The sequence below is a fragment of the Melospiza melodia genome, chromosome 8 (genome assembly GCF_035770615.1).
Source record: "Melospiza melodia melodia isolate bMelMel2 chromosome 8, bMelMel2.pri, whole genome shotgun sequence".
In the NCBI taxonomy this organism is placed as follows: domain Eukaryota; kingdom Metazoa; phylum Chordata; class Aves; order Passeriformes; family Passerellidae; genus Melospiza; species Melospiza melodia.
The window spans coordinates 27,834,085-27,858,586 of record NC_086201.1 but is presented as its reverse complement, the minus strand read 5'-3'; the positions used below and the strand labels follow the sequence as shown (position 1 = coordinate 27,858,586).

At 44.0% G+C, this 24,502-nt stretch overlaps 2 protein-coding genes across 3 annotated transcripts; one reads left to right on the top strand and one right to left on the bottom strand.

Annotated features, from left to right (window-relative positions):
* Window positions 1-3,091: 3,091 nt before the first annotated feature.
* On the top strand, window positions 3,092-12,914 carry COQ10B (coenzyme Q10B). 2 transcript variants are annotated; one of them, XM_063162448.1, is made up of 5 exons: window positions 3,092-3,147; window positions 6,539-6,673; window positions 7,933-8,125; window positions 10,213-10,314; window positions 12,701-12,914. In XM_063162448.1, the coding sequence occupies exons 1-5, from the start codon at window positions 3,092-3,094 to the stop codon at window positions 12,866-12,868; spliced, it is 654 nt and encodes a 217-aa protein (XP_063018518.1). In that variant the 3' UTR covers window positions 12,869-12,914. The 2 variants fall into 2 exon arrangements, with proteins under 2 accessions (XP_063018518.1, XP_063018517.1); XM_063162447.1 differs by lacking the exon at window positions 3,092-3,147 and adding an exon at window positions 4,417-4,547.
* Window positions 12,915-14,568: 1,654 nt separating this feature from the next.
* HSPD1 (heat shock protein family D (Hsp60) member 1) lies at window positions 14,569-24,238 on the bottom strand. The gene is made up of 12 exons (XM_063162446.1): window positions 24,145-24,238; window positions 23,176-23,351; window positions 20,193-20,445; window positions 19,598-19,680; window positions 18,994-19,089; window positions 18,600-18,693; window positions 18,056-18,224; window positions 17,714-17,813; window positions 16,657-16,902; window positions 16,278-16,452; window positions 15,505-15,683; window positions 14,569-15,415 (listed from the first exon to the last, which is right to left on the bottom strand). The coding sequence occupies exons 2-12, from the start codon at window positions 23,347-23,349 to the stop codon at window positions 15,263-15,265; spliced, it is 1,722 nt and encodes a 573-aa protein (XP_063018516.1). The 5' UTR covers window positions 23,350-23,351; window positions 24,145-24,238; the 3' UTR covers window positions 14,569-15,262.
* Window positions 24,239-24,502: the final 264 nt, after the last annotated feature.

The window sequence follows — 24,502 nt, the reverse complement described above, 5'->3', positions numbered from 1 at the left end:
GCCAGCAAGGATGGGCTGAGGAAGAGAAATCAAAGATGGGATGGGACAGTCATCTGTGCTCCCACAGTCCTGTGGGCTCCCCTGAGGGACTCTGAGGGTGTTTTGGTAGATTTTCTGCCAAGAGGAGCCGGGCACAGGCCCAGGGCTGGCAGGGGCAGGGTGCTGGCCAAGGGCTGCTGCAGACACCTGCCCCTCCCCACACAGAAATATCCCCAGCCTGCCCGGGCTCGGCATGGCTTGGTGCAGATCATGTTCTCCCTGAGCACTTCAATACATACGCACAGCACTGCTTTGGAAGTGGGACAGAGTGAGAACAGAGCAGCTGGATTTCAAATCTGTGAGCAAATATGCACTGAGATTTAAACATCTTCTGGATTTTTTAGTCCACCAAAACCTTATGAAGATCAAACAAGTCTAATCCTTTACAGCCAAATACTTCAATTATTACTAACACCAAGTCCACTGGTGCTATATGAAATATAAAAAAAAATTATGTGATTTTTTTATCCTGATTAATCACCTATGTAGATAATTTTTCCCAGCCTACGTGTACAATTGCGAGGTATTTTGAGATCTTTCAAAGGCAAGTATTATTCAAAACTCATGTATAAGCAGGAACACAATGGCAATACTTTTGTTTTCCTCAGCATATCTCTGGCTGCCTAAGGAACATGGTAAACCAGCTGCTCTTTTCACTCATCTGTAGGAACAGAGCTGAATAAAAAATAGCCCTTTTTTCCACAGGGATATGCTCTCCTTGTCAAACATTGACTCTTTGCCCACTGAAACGTGTCATTAAAATTATTGTTTTTAATAGTGTAAACTTCATAATCAGAATTTAAATCTAACCTTCTAATGATGGTAGTGTTATAAAAAAATAACATTTAGAAAAAAACCCAGCCTGTGTGATCCTACAGTACATCTCTTTCTGATGCATCAGAAATGTCTTGCATCCCTCTGGTGTTAAGGATTAATTTGGGCCACTCTTCCTGTCAGAGTTAGTAAATGCAGCTCTCTCTTCCAGCACCAGGTATCAAGCAAGGTTTAAGGACTTTAATCCTGAGCCTACCAAGAGAGAACAAAAAAGGCAAAACCCTTTTAAGTGCCTTTGGAATCCATCACCTTGAACTTCTCAATGCTCTTCAAATATTCTAACACTGAACGACATCAGTCTTTGTAAGAGGTAATTCCTGATGCAGTGAGCAAGCTGGAACGACAGACACAGAACCCAGCCAATACCAGCAGCACTCGTGGGAGTTGCACAACACACAGATGAGGTCGGTGACAAGGGCTAGAGGAGGGGAGGACAGCACAGGACTGGGGCTGTGTTTGTATTTCTGGCTTTGTGTTGTATTCATATTGTTGTACAATTATATTTCCTGAGCCTCGTACCTTCTCTCGATGGTTTTCCCATGGCAGATCTTCCCAGCAGTGGTGTTGCTGCTTCTCGGTCAGGGCTCCTCTCCCAGGCTCCTCTCCCCGACCACCCCGCCCCCTTTTATCTCAGCTCTTTCCATGGGCTACAGCTGCTGCCCAATCAAGGACATCACAGCTGCAGCCCATTTACAATAACTAGAACCAGGGCGGGGTCACTAATACAATAGAGAGATCTTCAACTGCCATACATACAATACATAAGTTAACTCAGGCCCCCAGATACACATTCACTCAGCCCCCTACATTTCCCCCTTTACTTTTACTTACTTTACAATTACAATATGTATATCTGTCCCAGCTCCCAGGCTGCCACAGCTCGCAGCTGTCTTTTCTTCTGTTCCAGCTCTCAGGCTGCCAGCTCTCAGCTGTCCTATCTTCTGTTCCAGCTCTCAGGCTGCCACAGCTCGCAGCTGTCTAGTCCCAGCTCTCTGGCTGCTACAGCTCATACATAGAATATATACAGCTTTGCAGTTTGTTCTTCACCTGCACTGGAGGTCATGGGATTTTACCGATTTCTGTTACTCATCAAGTTAATGAGACAGGCTGCAGGACAGCTTATCTGAAAAACTCCATACCCTGGGGTGGTAAAGTAAAAGCTGCTCCATTGAGTCTGTCATCCAAATTGGTGGTGTGCTTATTTAATGATGAGTGGTTTTGCTAATGGCAAGGAGGCTGGGATAATTAAAAGGATCAATTTTCTGAAGAGGATGTTGTTGTAGTTTTATATAATTGAACTGTGATTTTTGCCCAGAAATCTTCTCACTTCTTAATGCATTCAGCGTCCAACAGCTTTAACTAGCGTTGCTTCATTTACATTGTAAATAGGAGGGAACGGGTTCCTCCCGTAGCTGGAGGGACATTGCTGGCAATATATCCAGGCTGGTTTTCTAGTGCAAGCAGCCCAGACACAAGTCAAGTTCAGGATGTGAAAATACCAATCTTAATTCAAGATTCCCAGTCAAGACTATACCTGGTTCTAAATAAAAAAAATAAAAAATAAAAAAAAAATTAAAAAAAAAAAAAACCAACCCAAACTATTTTTATGGAAATAGATTTTGCAGTCTTACCTTTTAACAATTTATGTAAACACGTATTACACACAATATGAAAAGTGTGATGAGTTGTGTTTAAACAGCAGGTCTCCAATCACAGAGTAATTTTAACACACGCTTTCCTTGAGAGAGGTTATTTGAAAGGTGAATTACGAGAAAGCGTTAATTAGTCGATTAATTAATTGATTTCTTTGGCCCAAGTTGTGGTCAGACGGTGCTCTGTGATTACCGACAGGTCTGTGGCCCTGCTGTGAAGCTGCTGCTGACTGTAACCCTGAGCACGCACCGAGCAGAGGCGGGACGAGCACCAGCGACTCCTCCCGCGGACCGGCCCGGGTCAGGCGCTCTGCGGGGGATGGGGCACGGGGCGGGACACGCGGACGGACACGCGGACGGACACGGGGCCGAGGCCGCTCCCGCCGCTCGCCGGGGGCGCCCCCCGCGTTCCAGCCCAATTATGGCCGCGCGCGGGGCTCGCGCGCCGCCGGGCCAATCAGGCGGGGCGCCGCGGCCGCGCGCGCTGTCCCGTGACCGCGCCCCCGCAGGCAGGGCGGGCAGCCCCGCGCGTGGCGGGGCACAGCGGCCGCAGCAGCGCGGGCGGGATGGCGCGGAGCGGCGCGGCGCTCGGCACGGCGATGGCCACGGCGGCCGCCGCCAGGTACGGGGGCGAGGCGCGGATACCGCGGGCGTGACTGAGAGGGGCCGCGTGCCCGGTTAGAAACTCGCCTCCGGCTTGCCGAGACAGTGGCAGAGTTGGGAGCGACCCGTCCAAAGCTGAGGGAGCGCCCGGATGTTTTCCGCTTCAGATAATGCAACAAGTTCCTTCTCACCTGAGCGTGTGTAAGGCTGGCTGCAACAGCTTGAGAAAAACAATATGCTTTGGTGAAGAGTTAACCTTTCATCTGAAAGAAAAAAAAGCAAGCAGATGAGAGAGTGCGATTTGAAAATCTTAGTGTAAAAGGTTCACCTGTTAGCACAGTTACGGCAGTGCTGCTGTGAAGGGATCGGGAGAGGGATGGAGTCTCACCGTGGCAGTGCTGCTGTGCTTCTTTATCGAACTCTGTCATCCTCATAAAAACTGTCAAAAAGTGAAACAGAGATTGGGTCATGATGTCAAATTTCATGCAGCCATTTGACAGAACTGTTAACTGTGCAGTGGTAAAATGTAACACTGGACCACATTTTTTAGTGTATATTCTTTGTGGTATAATCTCAGTATTGTGTCTGCAATATTAAATTCGTTCAGTCCTGGCCAACAAAATTGCTGTTTTAAAGAGTAATTTATTAGAGTCTCCAGGGCAAAATCAATTGCTGGGATGGTGTTTGGTATAAGGAAACCCATTAAGGAACTGCTTGCAAATTCAGTTTAAAAATGTTTCTAGTGGAAGCTGCAGGGATCTTGGCAGCTGGCTTTAAGCAAGCACAAGCTGGATCAAACCCCGCGCTGTGCTACTGGAGCTGGGGACGCCTCAGTGCCGCAGTTGTCCCCAGAATGCACTCTGTACCTGCTGCCAGCTCGGCAGGACCTCACTGTGCTCACTAGCAGGCTTCAAGGGCTCAGGTGGGAAATTAGTCTCGTGTGCTTATTCAGACTGAGATGCTAGTGAGCACACTTGCTGGTACACTCATTTTTTGGGATACAAGCAGCTGTTGGCAAAGAATTTGAATGGGATCAACTCGTGCCTTGCAGACCATAAAGTCAGATATTGCTAACCTGATGAAAGTATCAGCTGGGGTACTGTAAACACATTTACCCTGGCATGCTTCTGGCACTAATTTAAATGTTTGCACTGAGGAGTTAAGAGAGCCATTTTTTCAAAAAAGTTAATCTTCAGGCTTAGAAAATTGTGTAGGTACTAAAAAAATAAAATTTAAAAGAATCACAGAATATGGATCACTTGCATGTGCATGTCATACTCCAGAAATGCTTCCTTTTCAGGCCATGGGAGTTGGGAGATGCCGTGGTCACTCCTCAGGTGCTCAGGGAGGAAGCAGCAAGTGGCAGGAGTGGGTGGAGATGCTTCTGTCACTGGCAGGAGATAAATACAGAGATGGCAGGTGTGTCTGAATTCTAGAATGGGCTTGGCTTTTCTTCACTGGCCCAGGTCAGGTTCACAAAAACACGTGACAGTCCATGGTAATCAAGGGATTTCTTAGAGATCTGCTTCCCTGACCTGGGAGCCAGCCCAGCACATTCTCACAGCATCTGTTCTTCAGATAAAACTGGGAGAGGGACGGAGTCTCACCATACTTTGTTAGCATTACAGCCTCTCAACCTTGCCTTCCTCAAGTGGCAAGGACACAGTCTTTCAGCAGCTGAGAGATTATTTGGAGGGATTGTTTTTCAGCCCCGTTCAGATAAAACTGCATGAAACAATAGACTGGCACGGCATTACAGTGAAAACCAAACCAGGAGACAAACCCTGGTGACTGGTTTGGACTGTGTCCTGTACATATCCCAGATAATGGAATGTAAATCAGCTGTGCAGAATGAGGTCTGCTCCACACATTTGAACACCTTCTGTGAATCTGGTTGAGGCAGCTACAATGTTACTGGCACTCTTCCAGCATTCCTGCCAAAGCTTTTCCTTAACAGTCTTGTATGGTCTGTCTGGAAAAAAACAGACTTTGTCCACATCCCTTGAGATACTGTTACCAACATTTGCAGAGTCTAAAGGCCTTTAAAGTGGACCTATTCTCTCTTAATTTTGATGCAATACTTCTGTCCCATTTTAGTTTCTTTTCAACTGCAGTGATTACAGTGTGTTTTCAGGCATCATGCTTCATATCCCAGCTGCAGAGCTGGTTTTTAAAAAGTTTGTAGATAGTTTCTAACCAGTTGCTAATAATGATTATTTTCCTCTAAACTCTACCAGTTTGTTATTTACCTGACTCCTAATACAGTGACCATGTAAGCTGATGTGCTCAGTCATGGGTAAACTACTGTATTTCATAAGAATTCTTAATTATGCTGATTTTAAAGAACATATTGCTAATTTTAATTACATTTCATTCAAAATCGGTAACTAATTTGCTGATTAATTTGGTGCTTGGTAAAAAAAAAAAAAAAAAAAAAAAAAGAAAAAGGGCATCTACCTGTTCATTGTGTCTAAAAAACCAACAAAGCAACCAACCAAACCCAAAGAAGCCTAGTTCTGAGTAAAAGAGGTTGGCTCCATTTTTAACCACGTGAATCAGAAGTATAGTCCTGATTGTATAGTTAGAGGAAGATCAGTAAAAGACCTGAGTTGCTTGTTAGCTTATGTTTGTAGAGTCATTCTGGGCAAATAGTGGCATTTTTACTTTCCTGGTGCCAAAATTCAGAGCTCCTCAGGCAGCATTTTGCATCTTGACTGACCTGATCTGAGGAAAATCAGTGATTTAGCAGAACTGTTACACACAGTGAATATTTGTTAGATTTTCGTGTAGATGTTCACAGAGAGCACCGAGGTGCAATCTTGGAGTTACCAGTACTTTTAAAGGTAATTTGTTGAGTTTTACTTATGAAAACACTGCATTCAAGGTTCTAGTGATATTTTCTGAAGAAAATGTTGAAAGGTGGGTAAACAAAGCACCTTCTGAAAGACTTTCAAATGAAATTGTCCTTTTAAGAGAAGGGTGGCAGCAGAGGGATTATAGCAGAGTTCAGCTTTCTGTTTCCAAGTGAACCCTTCTCTAATTAGTGTATTCCAAAAGGGTAAAGCATTGCAAACTGTGCCTGGTTTTTGCTGTTTAGAAAGCCTCTTCTGCAGGCTGAGTGCATGTGAGACCTGGGCATGAACTCAAGCTGCCAGTGGTTAATGGGGCCCTTTGTGCTGCACTCTGCCACTTACTGCTGCCATCACTGGCGGCTATTTTTAGCTCCTCTTAGGGAGAAAAAAAAGGGTGGCCCTTGTGTGTTTGACAGTTTATATTGTTACAAGCCTTTGTTTTTCCATCTGGCTGACATTTTCTATAATGTTATACAAGAGATGGTTTGTCTTACCTGAATGCATTGTTGTTTATTTTGCTGATATGAAACACATCTAAAAGCATTTTCCCTCTCTCAGGCACTTGGCTTCTTGTGGCATTCTGATGACCAGAACTTCCCCTGTGATGAGCCACACTTTTTCAAGAAACTTCTTCAATGTTGCTGCACCACTAATAAATAAAAGAAAAGAATATTCTGAAAGAAGAATTATAGGGTTGGTACAAGACTGTGGAAAGATGCTTTAAATGCTTATTGATTTTGTGTTTGCTGTAATTAATCCAAAACACTAGTAGTTCAAAAGACTGGGTATCCCTGAAGTCACATGTAAGACTCTGGAGCATAGAAAGGAGTTTTGACTTTCAGAATTTGTAGAGATTAGGTTTACCAGCCTGAAAGATAATATTAAAAATGTAGGAACCCAAAGCCCTTGGCCCATAGCAAGAAAGAGCAGAAATAACTGTTCCATTCCATGACAAGACAAAGCCAACCTTGAAATGGAGTAATACACTAAGAATTTCATCTAGTAAAATATGAATAACTCAACAGGTGTGAAAACCCTGTTCCATTCTCTCCCAAACACATGCTAAAGTTTGCACTTACATTATATTATACTTCTCAAGATTTTCTTATTTCTTTAAAAGAAGAAAAGTAATTAGTTCTGTGATGAACAAACTTCACACAGACAAAGATTTTGAAACCTTGTTTGCCTTAGAGCTAGTGGGAAAATCCCAGTTTATGCAATGATACTGGGATTTTCCCAGTCTCTGGTCCACAACAGTATGAACTGTTTATTAGCTTTTTTTTATTATTACTATACTTAACAATCCTTTTTTTCATAGTTCTTGAGCTGCAACAGATTTTGCCTAGGCACTCAAAGAGGGCCTTTGTCCAATAGTGCTCACTGCTAAGTGCTGTTGAACATATGCTTCATTTTAAAGGAAGTTAGGCACATGCTTAATCCCATCTGTTTCAGAGTCAGAATGAAAAATTAAAACCCATAGCTGTGTAATACTTTGCCATGTTACAGCAGAATCAGCTAAAATGCTGCCCTAATAGTGTTTCATCTGATTTCAATATCCTGCCTGAGCAGGGGTGTTGGATAAATGAGGTCCAGAGGTCCCTTCCAACATCAGCCATTCTGTGATGCTGGAAGGTTTTCCCATTGCATCTGTTTTTTTAATTAAGCTTTTTTATTTGGGCTCAATGAAGGAAGTAGCAGGCACTAGGTTCATTATTCACTAAAGCTACTGCTGGATGGGGTGTGGTATTTTGCTTCTTTATGCAAAAAACAATCACCAGTGTATTACTGTGCTTTCCTCTTAATTAGCAAAGCTGCATTTTCAATTTCCAAAATCAGTGGTAGTGACTATGTCCACCTTTCAACTGCCTATGCCACATAAACCATCCTTGATTTTGAATATAATGTGAAGTTTAAATACCTTGTAACTGTAATGTTCTTGTGTCCATTCCCAGGTATTCCATGCAGGAGATGTATGAAGTTGTTGCTGTTGTGGAGAATTACAAACTCTTTGTTCCTTGGTGTAAAAAGTCCGACATTCTCTCGAGGCGCTCTGGGTACTGCAAAGCAGAGCTGGAAATAGGATTCCCTCCTGTAGTAGAGAGATACACATCCATTGTAACCCTAGTGAGACCACATTTAGTTAAGGTAATTGCATTTTTCTTTTCTCCTAACCATAATTTTCCTTAACTTTTGTGTGTTGGAATTTGAGTATTCCAGGAATGTCTTGCCTTAAAACAAAATCGATGCTGGAAGTTCTTTGTGTGGCTCAAAACTTGTATTGCTTTTCTTTAAAGACTTTAGATAAACTGGGGAGAATTTGAATGTGTTTTGAAACAACCTGCCACATGAGGGGGGAGAGGAAATCACTCTTTAATGTGTTCTTTATTTGCAAAGCTGGCAGGCATTAAATGAAGATATTAACATTTTTGCTTCGTTTTTTTTTATTTTTTTAAATTTATTTTGTCCAAGCATCTCTGAATGCAAAATAAGTACTCAGTTAAAAGTTGTCAGACAACTCTAGCTTCTGATGCCTTCATGAATAATAATGACTTATCTGTCATTACTTTTCTTCTCACAGTTTTAACTAGTTAATATGAAAAGTCGAAAAAAAGCTAAGCTTCAGTACAATGTGCTGAAGAGATGGTTATTCAATATAGTGATGAGAAGAAGGAAATGTGGATTTAAAGTCAATTTTTTACAATTAATTTTTTCACAAGAGAAGCAGTTCTATTTTTCCTTTCAGCTTTTCAAGAGCAATAATTAAATAAAAGTAGAAAAGTGTCAAGTAAAGTATTTTAAATGATGCCTGGATCTTCTATTTGTTTGTCTTCTATGTTCAAATCTGTTTTGGTAAAGAATGGCTCAGAACAGATTCCTTGCAGCAAAACTTACTCTTCCTTGGCAGATCCTGATTGGTTTGGAATAACTAGTGGAAATTATAGCATTTGATTGCTGTTCAAGATAATTGTTTGAAAATTCTATTTCACTATTCTTTTCTAGGCTTCCTAATAAGAGACACTTAACAGAAAATGAGTTTCTGAAGTACAGGGGATATGGAAATTGGAAAAAGGAATATGCAAAATGCCTTTATTCAGTATCCTTACTGATTCTGGAAAGAAAAGAAAAATTCTCTATTAAAAAAAGTTGAGCAGCTATAATGGAAAATCTGAGAGCTTTCCTTTTCTACAGTTTCCCGAGAACACAGGTTTTTTCTTTCACACAGCTATCAGATTGGCTTACCAACTCTTTTTCCCTCTTAATTCACTCAAAAGAAGAATTCTTGTCTCAGAAAAAAGACTCACAAAAGTGGTGAGAAAGCCATTTCTTCAGATTGCCTCCCCTGAGGCTCATTAGCCTTTTCTCTGCTGCAATTACTTTTCCTAGAGGTTTACATGATGTCCACAGAAGTGCAGGAACATTTCTAGGGAAGTGATTGTGTGCTTGGACCATTTCACTGTCCTCTCAAGTAACTCCAGGCAAAGGAACCTTGTGTGCTGCTCAGGCACAAGATGGGAATGGGTTTGCTGCTTAAGGTTTTCCCCTTTTTAGGGCTTAAACAATGGATAAATCAGATTGGTAACAGCAGTTTTTGCCGAGGGGGAAAGCATGGAGTGAGTTTGCTACTTAGGACTGGGAGAAAGGGGAACACAGTGGCAGTTTTCCCATTTTTCCTGCTCTTTTGATAGCAGTAGGGAAAAGCAGGCCCAGCTCATTGTATCTAATCTTCCCTCTACTCCTTCCCTTTCTGATATAGAAGTAGCAAGGCCATGCATTATCTCATTCCTGGAAAGAGAAATGTCGGTGTTTTTGTGCTGGTGATTATTCTGAGATGAGTCACCTCAGCACAGCTCTCCAAGCCAAACAACACCTATTCCCTGGGGGCAGTCTCTTGGAGCAGAGCTCCTTGGGCTAACAATGGGAACTTGTACAAAAATGACCCAAGAAAAAGTTACAGAAATTTTCTCTACAAATTCCAAACTAGTTGAGTTTATGTATTGGGATGTTCTATGCATCATGCCACAGATCTGTGTTATGAGACTCAGGACCTCAGTTACTTTGCCATAATTGCCATCTTTGCATATTGGATTTCATGCTGGCTGTGCTGTAAGAACAGGTTTAACTATGCCACAACCATCACTATTTAACAAAATGTAAACACAAGCTTCAGTAATACCTGTTTGTCACATTTGTAAAAGCCTAATTGTAGCTTGATTTTCAAACCTTTATTTTAGGCATCATGCACAGATGGGAAACTCTTTAATCACTTGGAAACAGTGTGGCGTTTGAGCCCTGGTATCCCTGGGTATCCAAGGACATGTACATTGGATTTTTCAGTAAGTATGGTAATTAAAGTACCACATGCTAGGAGCAGAACATAGAAACACTTATCTTCAACTGAGAGCACTTTTTAAAATGCCTCTACTACTTCTTTAAAGACAGAAAACAAGTTAGCTTTAGTCAGTTCTGTCCAAAAAATATTTTGCAAACTTTACTGTTGGAAACCACTTCAGTATTGTTCAGAAACAGCAGCCTTCTGTGAGGTGTCCCTGTGTCCTGAAACAGTCTGGGACAGGCACCTCTCACCCTACAGTACTAAACACATTGAAGTTTTTAGACAGTCCAGTGCAGGAGAAATGCTAAACATACTTTGCTATATTCTTTAATCACTCTGCAACCTAAATGGTACCAGAAAGTCAGTGTCCTGCCATCTGTCCTGTTTGGGCTGCAGTGTGGTCAGTTTAATTTCCTGTCTTCCAGTTTTACTCTTTCACATATTTTAAGCCTTACTCCTTCCTTCTCTAACACAAGTGTAATAGATTTTTGCTGTCTCTAATCTGTGATGGGATATCACTGCAGCCCAAAATATTGCTCTTTAAATCCAGTACCTGATTTAGCCTGATTTCACTCCCAGAAAAGCTGTTTCCATTCCAGTTACTGCTCTTCCATGTTCTCTGGTTTGTCTGCCATCACATTTTTCTTGCATTTTTTAACAAAGTGTGTAACAAAGCACTGAGCTGGGAGTTGGAACAGGCTGCTAAAGTACACAGAGCTGGGCTAATTCTGCTGCCATCTGCTGGAATACCCTGCTTTGAAAATTATCTTCAGTGAATAGGAAAAGCTTTTGGAGTATTTTTAAACTAGCACATTAACCTCCTTGGGTTATTAACTTTCAGCTTCATACTATATTGCACTTCATGCAGTTTAACAGTAAAAATTAATCTACAGGTGCTCAAAGAATCACAATTTTTAATGGTTTGCATGATATGTGCTCATGTTATTTGCATTTCTGTAGGCAAATAAGTGTCAGTTCTTTCTACTAACATATATAAGCTATCTTTTAACCCAAGCCATAAATCAGTTAAAAAACTTTAATTAAACAACCATTTAAAAGCCTACGTTCTACATACAGGCTCTGTGAGAAAACCGCACTACACCTCCACAAACCAAAGCCACATTTTGACATTTTGGGTCAAGAACTTCAGTTAAATGGAATAAAAATGGAACTGGACATGGACATTTTCATTTTCTGGGGGGAACACTATCAACACATCTTACTGCTTACCCTGTTTGGATGCAGCAAAGGAAGGCAGTGCAGTTGGCTGAGCTGAAGCTCTGCCGGTGCCTGTCCTGCTGCTCCTTGCCTCTGGGCATGTGCAGGCAGGGATGATAAACATTTCACAACAAACTCCTCAAAACAGGCCCTGCAATCACAGATATTCCAGAGAAAACTTCAAGAATGCTTGTTTGCTTTAGAAAACATTATTTGAGTTTTGAGCTATGTTGTTTCCCACCAGCTGCTGAATCCTGTTTTGCCAGCCTGATTCCAGGAGACATCCACATACAGCAGGGAACTTTTCTTACTTTGGTTTCAGCTCTGAAATGATTTGGTTCATAGACTGAAGCACACCACCCTTTTTACCACCTGCAAACTTCATTAATGTATTGCATACCTTAAGATTGACATAATTGCTGAACACAATGCCAGACTCCACAGCCCCACTGTGCAGAACTCTGCATGCCCTCAATGACAGCTCTCAGACTTGCAAGAGGCACGTTAATTTTATTGATGCTTGAGGTCAAACAAATGTAAATGAAGCTACACTTGGCTTATGGGCCAAGCTGTTTAATTACTTCTGTGCTACTGCTTTGCAGTTATATGCATTGCTCATAAGGAGTTGGGGAGAAGCTGTATTTGCTCCTTGTGGCATTAAATCTGATTTTTCAGGAATAACAAAAATTAACCAACTCCCAACCATTTCACTGACTGCTGGTGTCAGGTCAGGAGTAGGAGCTGTGACACACAAACAAATCTGTAATTTTAGTCATTGAACTGCTTGTTTGAACCTACCAGAACTACTGCCACCAAAAGGAAAGACTGATTTAAAATATTGGCATTTAACAGGTAACTCTTTCAAGTCGCTTTTAAGTTTCTTGGGCATGCTCCAGCTTACCTGTTAGTCTGTTGTCTTGCCACGCAGGACTTTCTTCAGACAGCTTTTGTCCCTCAAGTGAATTCTGTACACAAAATAAGTTATTGTTTGTCAGTAGTTTTTCATTTTCCCAAACCTCTTTTGTAATGAACCATTTATAAAAGAAAAGACATTTTAGGTAAATATAAATGACTACTTCAGAGAACTGAATGAGAGGAGTTGTCTATTTGTAACAGCATTTTACAACAGTATATATAGGAAAAATAATTATCTTTATTTTCTTAAACAGATTTCTTTTGAATTTCGTTCACTTCTACACTCAAAACTTGCTACACTATTTTTTGATGAAGTTGTAAAGCAGATGGTTGCTGCCTTTGAAAGAAGAGCATCCAAACTCCACGGCCCAGAAACCAGCATTCCTCGGGAGCTGATGCTGCATGAAGTTCATCAGACGTAAAGGGAAACTGTAACAACCCCAGCTATAAACTTGTCTGTACACTTCACTTGTACAAAGTGCCCTGCTCCTCCTTTGGGGCATTCATTTCTTATCTGAGCTTGGGTGTGATCTTACCCTGTGCCAAGCACACCTGCTCAGACAGACACAGAATGTTCAAAAGCTGCAATCAAGTGCAGCCTAAAGCCTTATCAGTACCAGGCACCTGGCAGCTGCTGTAACCCTGCCGTTAACGCAAACGGCTCCTGGAATCACAGCCCCAGCTCTGCCCTAGCCAAGCTCCTGGCGTTTTTCAGTGCTGTAACTTATTAACTCAGCTTGGTGGGAATGTACCTTCAGAGCATCAACTCGGCCAGCTCTGCCCAGGCAGAGGCCAACTGACACACTGCCTTCCCAGAGAACGGCACAGCTTGGCAGCCACTGAGGAGTGGTGCTTTGAATTCAAATGAGTGGCAGAGGTAAGTCAGGGATTTCCCACTGCCCCTAGAGTGACCAGCAACTGCTTTCTCACTGCCCTTGTTTTCAGGGATGAAATGCATAAGGAGCACTGTAATCCCAGTGCAGCAGTCTCAGCTACAGCCAGTGGTGCCCAGTGCACCTGTCTTCTGGAGTCTGTAGTAGGTTTGGCAGGCTGAAGTTGCTCCTTGCCACTCCTTCCCTGGTACACGCTGCACTTTGGTTACCTCCATCTCACCTAATGCAAACAGAACTTCAAAGCAAGGTTTACCTCTGAGAACCAGGTACCTGTGCTGTCCTCTCTGGAAGCAGGTAACAGGAGGCCCTGTGCTTCCTTGCAGACAAAAACAGCCTAGGCCAGCTCTCATCATACATCATGTAAGAGAGCACTAAACCTCCATTCTTTGAGGTTTTTCAGTACCATACTCCCACTGTGATAACACCATCCTGATTACATACATGTTCAGTACTTCTACTCCTGAATGTTCTCTTCCCAGTCTGAAAAAACCAAGTGAATAGGTTTGAACAGATTCTAAATCCTTACTTTATGCTGCCTTGCATTACCAAATTTTCTTACTGATATTAGATGAAGCTTCAGGCCAGGTGCTGAAGCTGGTCCTTTCTCTGCAGCACATGTAATCCATAAGGTTAATGAAGAACAGCATATTAAATAACATAGACAGGTATGTTTAAAAATAAAGACACCCCTGAAAGAGTTTCAGATAATTTTACTTAAAATTAGAATGTCACACATCCCATCTGTGGAAGGATAGTTCTTATTAAGGGCAGGAAGCTGAGGAAAGCAACAGGTGGATGAAGGTCATTTGTACAGAACTGAGAAGTTGTAAAGCAGTTTTGATTGAGGTAATCGGGTATAAACATACACAAGTTTGGGAACACCATTGTTCTGCAGGCTGGAAAGCAGAAAAGACTGCACAATGTTAGTGGTGATGCCAGGGCAAAGAACACAAAGAGGCAAAGCAACATTTCTAGTGCAAAATCACTAAATCCTGCACCCCAGAAAGGAGGAAGGTAAGAATGGAAGGCTCAAGGTGAGGAGGCAATCACATGTTACACCTGAGCAAAGGAAGGATCTAAAACCCCCAGAACTCTTTCTTAGCAAAGACTCACCTGTTTGATACCTCAGGGCACTTCTCTTCCCCTGGGAGTGTGAAAGGTGCACTGGGCCTGTTCCAGCACGTGAAACAACCAGATAGACAGGGCAAAATAAAGTCAGTGCACGTGCCTTGTTTTCAGAGCATTGTTTAATATTTCAAAGAACTGTAGTGCAGTTCAGCTTAGATATTTCTTACCAAAATTAAAGCACTTGCATGTCTGAGAAACATTCTAGACAAAGGAATGTTCCTCGGAGTGAAATGCCCTGTCATTTTTTCAAGCATAAGTGTCAATTTCTACTACATCTTAGAAGCAACAGCAGGCTGTCCAGGCTCTCCCATAACTATGGCTTGGTGTGCAGATGAAGGAGGTGATACATTTTGTAACTTTTGAGCAGTTTATTACATAAAGGTCACATAACTCTATTTGCCTACTTTGTACACAATTGTCTAGTCTCACGCACAGTGGCTTCCAAGTTCTTTCTAGTACTGGCAAGCACCAAGAAATTCTGAAATAGAATATCAAGTGCCTTAATTAAGTTCAAATCAGGACCTTGGTAGATGGATCTTGCAACCCAGTTATCAGGAATGTACAAATGTCTTTATTCAAAAAATACAAAATAAATTATCTGTAGGCATGGACAATGACTGTAAACAATTACACGTGTGTTAAATGAAATCCGGTAACTGATGGTTACAGTGATTCTTTTCAACACCAGCCTCACTTCAGTCACTATCCATCCTCTCACACTGATAGCTCAAGTTTTTGAAGTCAGAACTGTCAGTCTTTAACAGCACAGCTCATGATGCATCCCTATGCCAGGAATTAGAACATGCCACCTCCCATTCCTCCGCCCATCCCACCCATTCCTCCCATTGCTGGCTCCTTTTCTTCTTTAGGAACTTCAGTCACCACTGCCTCTGCTGTTGACAGGAGAGATGCAACACCCGCGGCATCCATCAGAGCAGTTCTCACAACCTAAAAATAAGCAAGAAACTACTTAAAACCTGCTGACCATCACAAGAGGTGGGAGGAAGCAAAGCTGACAATTAAGAGCTTTATGTTACCTTAGTTGGGTCTATGATTCCTTTTTCTACCATATTTACAAAGTCCCCAAGCATTGCATCGTAGCCAACTTCTGATGGGCTCTGCAGGATTTTTTCAACTATCAATGATCCTTCAACACCGGCATTCTTTGCGATAGTCATTGCTGGGATTCTCAGTGTTCTCTTGATTATTTCAATGCCTGCAACAAACAGATAGCTGGAGCTCCTTGTACAAACACCACTCCCACTGCCAAGGAATGCCCTACTGCTGGAGATCAATACAAAGAGAAAACTCTCCGAGCAAGAACATAAGTTATTTTTGTCAGTTCCAGGAGGAGAGGTTCCCTGCTACTTGACACTTGCCAACAAATGCAATCTCTGCAGGATATTCATGCACATTTTAGTTTTAATTCTACAAAAAATAGTAACAAGTATTATTACTCTCTATGTGCAACATGACACAAAGCTGTTTTCCATTTGATTTGCCTCACAGCCTCTTGAGCATTAGATTTTGTCTGTCTGCAAAGACTTTAACAGCCAGCTCCCAACTCTAAACAACTGCCACTCTGTGCTGGGATACTGCTGCTTTACTGCTACTGGGTCTTACACAGTCCAGTCAGCAATGTAGTAAAAAAGCTCCTTCCCATTGAAAAGCAGAGACCAGCACACCAAAGAAATGTGATGTTGCTAAGATCAAGTAACTAAAAACTCACTAAAAGCCACCTGATAAAGCCTAAGGACAGGGGAAAGTGTGTTTGTATCACTTCCACACCCATCTCCAGTCATGTGCTTACCAATTTTCTGATCCTCGTTGGCTGGAGTTAAGGCATCTAAGGCTGGGATGCAGCGCAGCAGGGCACAGCCGCCCCCGGGGACGATGCCCTCCTCCACGGCCGCCCGGGTGGCGTTCAGGGCGTCGGTGACCCTGTCCTTCTTCTCGTTCACCTCCACATCGCTGGTGCCGCCCACCTGCCAGCACAGCAAGCCACACGTCAAGGGCTGCGGGAGGAGCCCAGCTGGGACAGCACTGCTGCCACCAGGTTAAGCTGCCAATGCCTAACAAGTGCCAGAAAGCCAACCCACCCTCTCCTACACTGGCAAGTCTTCTTCTGTAGCTCAGCAATCAAGAAGCCTAAGCTTTAGGTCATCATGATTTTACCAAGTTCTTCATACCTTCAATACTGCTACTCCATCAGAGAGCTTGGCCAGTCGCTCGTTCAGTTTCTCTTTTTCATATTCACTGGTGGTAACCTCCAGCTGTTCAATTATTTCTTGAATGCGTTTTTCAATCTGACCCTTTTCACCCTTCCCCTTGAGGAGCATGGTGTCATCTTTTGTCACAATGACCTCTCCAACTTTACCAAAGTCATGAGGCTGAATATCTTCCACATTTAGGTTCAAACCCTCTTCTCCAAACACCTGAAAGAAATTATGTGAAAAGCTGCAATCCACAGGTACCTCACACATCAGATATTTTTATCTACAAGTACATGAACACATACAGCAGGCTAACGGTGCAGAATAACCACACTGCTGCAGTTCCACCCTCTGGGTGAAGAGCCTCTTCCTGAAAACCTCCCCTGACACATTTCATGGTGCTTCCTTCAGTCCTGTCACCATCATCTCCTTGTATTTTGAGGAGTTGCAGATTTTGACATGTCACTGACTGAAGAACAGTTTGCTGGTTGGTTACTTTGTGCTGCCATTACCTTAAACATGAAGTTTTATTTCAACAGCCTCCTCTGGGTCCCAATATCATGCTATGATTTTGAAGTGCATATTAAAAAGGGCAGCATAAAGGGACATTAATCAGTGCATCAACTATATGCAAAATTTAGTAATAAGAAAAATCATTCAGTCAATTCCAAACATTTAAAATAATTATATTTGCCACATCTGAGTCCAGGCAATTGTTTATGGAAGCAACAATTGCCTTGGAGTTCCTTCTTTCCCTTGAAAACCTAAATCCTGCAAGGAGATCTCATGTGACCTCAGTCAGTTACAAGGACATATGGTTGGCCAGGACTGCATTACACAGCAATTATCACAGTCTGCATTTTTAAAAACAGCAAGTTTCGAACATCAGTTACTGTTACATTTTTGAAAGAACAGAATACAGCCTGCAACCCAGCAAATATAAGCTAAAGATCTAGAAATGCACAGTATTTTCCTCCTTGAAAAGCATTAACATTCCTTGCAGCAAAAAGCCACTGAAAACATCATTACTTACAGCACCACCAGTAGCAATCGCCATGTCCTTAAGTTGGTTTTTCCTGTTGTCACCAAAACCTGGTGCTTTTACAGCAACAACCTGAAGGCCAACCTTCAGTCTAAAGACAAAAATTCAGAGAATGTAGTATGCCAAATTATTTCAGTGCAGCTCTACCAGTCAAGCAAACAAAGAGACCATCACAAACTGAGGTGGTTTTTCTCAAAAAGGTAGTTAGACACAACTGGAGTTCTGCCTGAGTTGATACAAAGCATGGTGGGGGTTAAAAGCTGCTGTTTCTTTGGCACAGGTAAGAGAAGAACGAGCCTTACACCATAGGAAAAAAAGGATTTTAAGTCTCACCTGTTCAAAACTAGAGTGCTGAGGGCTTCTCCATCAACATCTTCAGCAATGATGACCAAAGGTTTGCGGTTGGCATTGGCAATTTCAAGAGCAGGAACTATGGACTGTACACTAGAGATTTTCTTTTCACTGATTAAAACATAAGCATCCTGGAATTCACATTTCTGCCCTGCAGAAACAACATGCATTATCTGAACAGTTCCATTACAAAAACATATCAAGCATTCTTTTAATTTAAATTAAGCAGGTGCTTTGGTGCAATGGTTGCACTTTCCAACTGCATTAAGAAAAAGACAACTTGTTTTCTCCAAGACTCCACTCTCAATTCTCCATTGTTCTGCTGTGTTGCAAGGCCAGCCTGATATTCACAGGAACACTTTGCAGGGAAGGAAAAGGAAACCCTGACACTCCAAGCTTTTAGCAAGTTCAAGTTTCTGATGGGCAAGGAGCCCCTGCTCTATCTGCTGTGGTGCACAGCATACGGGACTGTAAAGCCTTTAACACAAGCCACTGGAGATTTTTGACCTAACTTACTGTAACTCACCTTTAGTTGTGTTAATAAAATATGGAGAGATGTAGCCTCTGTCGAATTTCATACCCTCAATGATTTCCAGTTCATCATTTAGAGTTTTTCCATCCTGTTGAATGCAAGAAAGTCTGCATTAAAATCTCTGGTTTGCTGCAAAAGCACAAGTACAGCTTTAGCATGTCATGCACAATAGATTGAAAGGCTCTGGATCCCACATCAGTTTCATGTGCTTCTCTCCAAAACAGGAAGAATGTAAGAGGGAACAGTGATCAAACTCTGATCTAAAGGAGCTGGGGAGGAATTATGGAATGGGAGCTGCAGCAGCAGCTGCAGCTGGGGAGGAATTATGGAATGGGAGCTGCAGAAGCCAGCCCTAACAGGAGAAGAGAGTCACTTGGCCAGTTCCTACCTTGACAGTGATCACACCCTTTCGTCCAACCTTTTTCATTGCATCAGAGATTATATTGCCAATTTCCTGATCTCCATTTGCTGATATTGTGGCAACCTGAAAGAATAAGACATTTAATCTCATTTCCCAGTGCAAGGTGCTTCCTCATGATAAAGAAAAAATCAGAATAACCATGTGCAACACTGCCATTTCTGCCAAGGCAGGGCAGCAGAGCCAGACTCCCTGCCTGGACTCACACCCAGGCCACCTGCAGGCACAGGCACAAATAACCCAGCACCACCAACACACCTAGACCCAGCAGATCCACCACACCCTCAGTACTGCGCCATCACTTCCATTCACAACAGAGCTTTGCTCCCATCAATTCTTCCCAAGTACATACATTTATGTTTTAAGACTTTGGAATGAAACTCAAAGATGAAAAAATCTGCCCACTTGTGAACTCACTTCTAGCAGTGCAATTCAAGACTATTTCTGACGTATAAAGAAAAGTACCCAGTGTCAAGATGCACACAACCTAACTTCATCAAACCTAACTTCACAAAACTTTTTCTGAGAAACAGCTGCCTAAATTTGGGTTATATTTTATTGTGTTTTTTCCTACCTGTGCAATTTCTTCTGGAGTTGTAACAGGTTTTGACAGCTTCTTCAGTTCAGCTGTGATGGCATCCACTGCCAGCATCACCCCTGAGGATGAACAGGGCACTTGTGAGTGAACAAAGCAAGGTACAGAGCACAGAAAACACAAACCAAGCACCCACCCACCACAACAAACAGATTTCCTCTCTAACAAAAATCCACACTGCAAAAATGCATTGTCTGCATGTTCAAAACCAAATAATTCTTGTTCCATACTGTCATTTGTGTATGCAGTGCTGGGTTTTTTTGCAATTGGTGCGAAATATTGTCATGATCAAGATTCCTAACAGATTTGTTTACATGGCTATTGTATTAATTAAATGCAGAAATGGCTTTAATTGTAGTTCACTTACAACAAATTAAATAGGCTGACTAAAATAGTACAATGATTAGACAAATTAATGGTTGCTCAGAGTCTGCAGTATAAAAAAACATCAACTGTGTTCTCTAAAGATCATATAACCCTTTATGGTGGCTCTTCAAACAGAAAACAAGTCGAATTTAGGACATGAAAAATAAAAGACACTGATCAAACATTAAAAACAACAGGAAGAAGTTACCTCTCCTGATTTCTACAGGGTTGGCTCCTTTGCTGATCTTGTCAAAGCCCTCCTTGGCAATGGCTCGTGCCAGGACTGTTGCAGTAGTGGTTCCATCTCCTGCCTCCTCGTTGGTGTTGTTGGCAACGTCTTGGACTAACTTGGCGCCGATGTTTTTGTATTTGTCTTTCAAGTCAATTGCCTTTGCTACTGTCACACCATCTTTTGTCACTTTGGGACTTCCCCAGCTTTGTTCAATAATAACTGTTCTTCCCTAGGGGGACAAAAACCAAATTTTAAATCCAAGCCAACCCAAAGCATGTTACCATCAAGAGCTCAACTGAGAATTTTGAACAGTCACAGCTGAACACCTTACACAGGGCGTTCAGCTGGGACTTCTCAAACACACACTTTAATACCAAGGTTTTCCAAAAACAGAAAAATGGCTCAAAGGCCTTACAGTTCCACAGAATGACTCCATTCTTCAGCCATACTGCTGAAGTCTGAAATTAACTAACACTGACCTTGGAGAAAAAAACTGAACAGATTCCCTCTAATGCTACTATTTTACCCCAAAATTAAAAACTTAGCAATTCAAATAACCAAATTTTCATTAGCTCACAATCAACATTCTTTGTGATTGAAAAACAAATACTACAAAACTCAATTTGTTGCATGTGCTGAAGGAAAAAAAGCAGACTTGCAAACCTCAACAGTTATTAGTAAATAGTGATTAGCAAAGACAACTGAGAACACTTCATGCGTTACAGTAATTTCTCAAACACTGCAAGTTACCAAGCTCTCCTCATCTCAGCTCACACTAGGATCCAACTGAAAAGCTGGAGTATTATAACTAATGGACACAGCTAACACAGCAAACTGTGAAGCATACAGGTTCACCGTAAGGCAAATGCTCCTGCTTGTTCACAGGTGACTCCAACAGCCAATACCTGCCCCAAACAATCTTGTTCCAGTTTGAGCTGGAAGCAGCAGAAACTCAAGGAGCCCCTCTGGTCTCCTGCTGCCCTGAATCTCCTGTACTGTGCTGAGAGCTGGAGCTGCTGGAGAGGGAAGGCAGAGCGAGTGCCCAGCTCAGCACTGTCCCAGGTCCCTCCCTTGGTGTGCCAGGTCCGGCTCCAGCCCCAGCTGTGCCGGCCCCAGGGGGATCCCAGGCCAGGGGAGCCGGGCAAGGATTCCGTGCCCCGTGCCCCTCCCTGCCCAGAGCCCACCCACATCTGCCTCCATGACTGAGGCAGCCCTGGCTGCCCGCCAGGCACGAGGCCTCGCTGCTCCTGAGGCACAACCACCCCAGCAGCCTCAAGGTTCTGCTTCAGTTCCTCAGGCTGAACCTGGGCAGCAGCTTATGGAAATTTCCCTCTGTGCCATGGAACAGTTGTGCCAAATTGCATTCTCTACTCCTATCTTACTTGACCTGCACTTCTAAATATAAAGGTGAATCAAGAGTAAGAAAACTCCTCCCTGGAGGAGCATGCTACCAGTACGTTTTTTCATATAACGTCTCCTAGTTTGCCTAATTCTCTTTTGTACTTTGATATGGTCTTATTCCTAATGTTTGGTTTGCAGCTCTGAGGAGCACAACAAAACCCACAGATAACAAATCACACGAAGGGGCTTGCTCTCAGCAAAAACACCTGTGTTTTGCTGTCTGTGCTCCTGAAGAAGGGAACAAACACCACCAGTAACTGCACAGGCATTTAGAATGGTCTGGCGTATTGGGAAGCTGAGCCCCCACACAAACCAGTTCTGTTCAACTTGCTGGAGCAATACCAAAAGATTGTGTGAGACTGCAAACTGGGCTCCTTAAAATGTTCAACAGGCCCAAAGGAGGTTTCCCCACCACACTGATGTTTCTTAAAAATGCCAGAGGCTGACTCAGGCACTGCAGTAACCTCTCCATTTTTACACGAAGAACAGCACAACCAACAAAAATCCCCTAAGGTTGCATGAAATTGCATCAGCAACTGCCCTTTAGCCAGTGGATTAGAACTGTGCTTCAGCATTCAGAGTAGCCTGATCCAAAAAACCAGGAGTTAAATTAACCAACTACTACTTAAACTTTGTTCCTTTGTGGTAGTAGCCACAGTTTCCTGACACAATTGTTCCTTAACCTTCACCTGCTGAGCTTTATGGCATTTTTGCCTTTGAATGAAGCTGGTAGAGCACTAAAAATGTGCAGAAAATACATGAAATGATGTTACAGAGACCAAGCAGCCCTCAGGAGAACTATCATGCACATGCTGTTACAGGGAACAGATATTCACATAAACCCCAAGAAAATCAGTGTCTGTTCCTCAAAAAGAGGAATCTCATTTCAAGCCCTACTGCACATTGCATGACTATGCAGAATACCATAGCAGGTTTTCCAAGAGACCCAGATCTCCCAGATCTCTATTCTCCAGGACAGAATATAGGGTAACACAAATGAATGCTTCTACCACGAAATTTCATTTAGGCTGGTAATATTCACCAGCCAACTGAGAACTCAACATTACACTTCGGATATTTTTTAAAGCTTGTTAATATTTAAAAGGTAAATTAACACAAAATTGTAATTCGTAAAAAAAATTAACAAATAAAACAAGTATCATAAAAAAATCCAACCAAGCCACCCACATGCTAATTAAACAAGCCGACGACACACACAGTTACATTATCTACTGCACTGTTACAGGTTATCAACTGAGCTGGTAACACATTATGCACATCTCCTTAACCTTCAAACTGTTTAGACAAATATAACATACCTTTCACAGGAATCCAAGCAATTTTACTTTGTTACTACAAAAAGCACATGCACTACTGTCCCGCTTTTGGCGGACATGAGACTACAGCTGCTGGCAGGAGCCTGTCCATTCCCCAACCCCTTTGCGTTGCAGTTCTGCAAATGCAATCGCGCAGCTCCACCGAGAGAAACCCAACAACTGCTCTGTTAGAGTATTTTCAGCCAGGTCTGTGCTAACATAAAGGCTGAGTCTTCTATTACCTTTGGCCCCATGGTGACAGCTACAGCATCTGCTAAAAGATCTACTCCTTGTAGCATCAGAGCTCTCGCGTCTGCTCCGAACTTCACATCTTTTGCATAGGCTCGTGTTAGATGGGGGGCGAGGGCTCTGGACACTGGTCTTATCTGACGGAGTACTGTAGGTAAACGGAGCATGTCTAAAATATTAAAAGAAACGTAGAGAAAAACAAAACAAAAAAAAAGGCATTATGATTTTGCACAGCTACTTCTACGGGAAAACAGCGGGAACAGATTCAGGAAGTAAAGCAGGCAGGATGAATCTTTAATTTTTCGCCCGGCTGAAATGGAGACACACAATCAGTTGAGCAAGTACCGGGCCGGGCGTCCCCGATCCTGCCGCCGAGACCCGCGGGGAGCAGCTCCTCCCAGCGCGGCCTGCAGCACGGCCGAGCGCCTCCCGCCCGGAGCGGGGCAGGACACGGCGAGGGCACGGCGGAGCGCCCGCGGCTCCATGTGCTCAGCGCGGGGGCCGCGCCCGCCCGCCCGCCCGCGGCTGCAGCAGCGGGGCCGTGCCGAGGGGAGCTCGGGTACGGCTCCCACCCCGCTAGGCCACCAAGGGCACAGAGAAGAGAGACAAGGCCGCGGCCGCCACCGCGGGCCCGCCGGAGCCCCCGCGCCGGGCAGGGCCCCGCGGGCACATGGCGCTGCAGCAGGACACGCGCAGCAAGGTCAGCGCCGCCCGCCCCCCGCCGCCGCCCGCCAGGCCCGCCGCGCCACCAGCGGCCCGCAGGGAGGTGCAGGCCCCGCTCCCGCCACCCGGGCCCGCCACCGCCTGCATCACGGCCGCCCCCCGCTCCCGCCTCTCGGGCCCGGCCGCTCCCAGCGCGCGGCCCCCGCGGTAACCACGGCCAAAGGGGTGAGGGCCCCCACGCCCTCCCCAGGCCGGGCAGAGCGGCGCGGGCCCGGCGGCCCGGCCGCGTTCCCGCTCACCTGCGGCAGCGCGGGAGCAGCACCGCGGCTCTGCGGACTCGCGGGCACGTCTGGCGCGGCGGCGGCGGGCGGCGCTCGGCACTCACCGCCTCGGCCCCGCCCCCGCGCCGCCGCCGGCCCATGTGCGGCTCCGGCCGCCCGGCCCCGGAACCAGCATGGTCTCCGCGCCCGCCCACAGCCCGCCTGCCGCGCTGAGCCGCGGACTACAAGTGCGCATGCGGTAAGGGCTCGTAGCATGAACCATTCATGTTCCGGGGCCCGGCGATTCCAGAACCTTCTGGAACGCTCATGCCCGCCGCGGGTCAGAGGTGAGCTGACCTCACTTCCGTGCGGGGCCCGGCCTGGGGCGCCGCGGGAA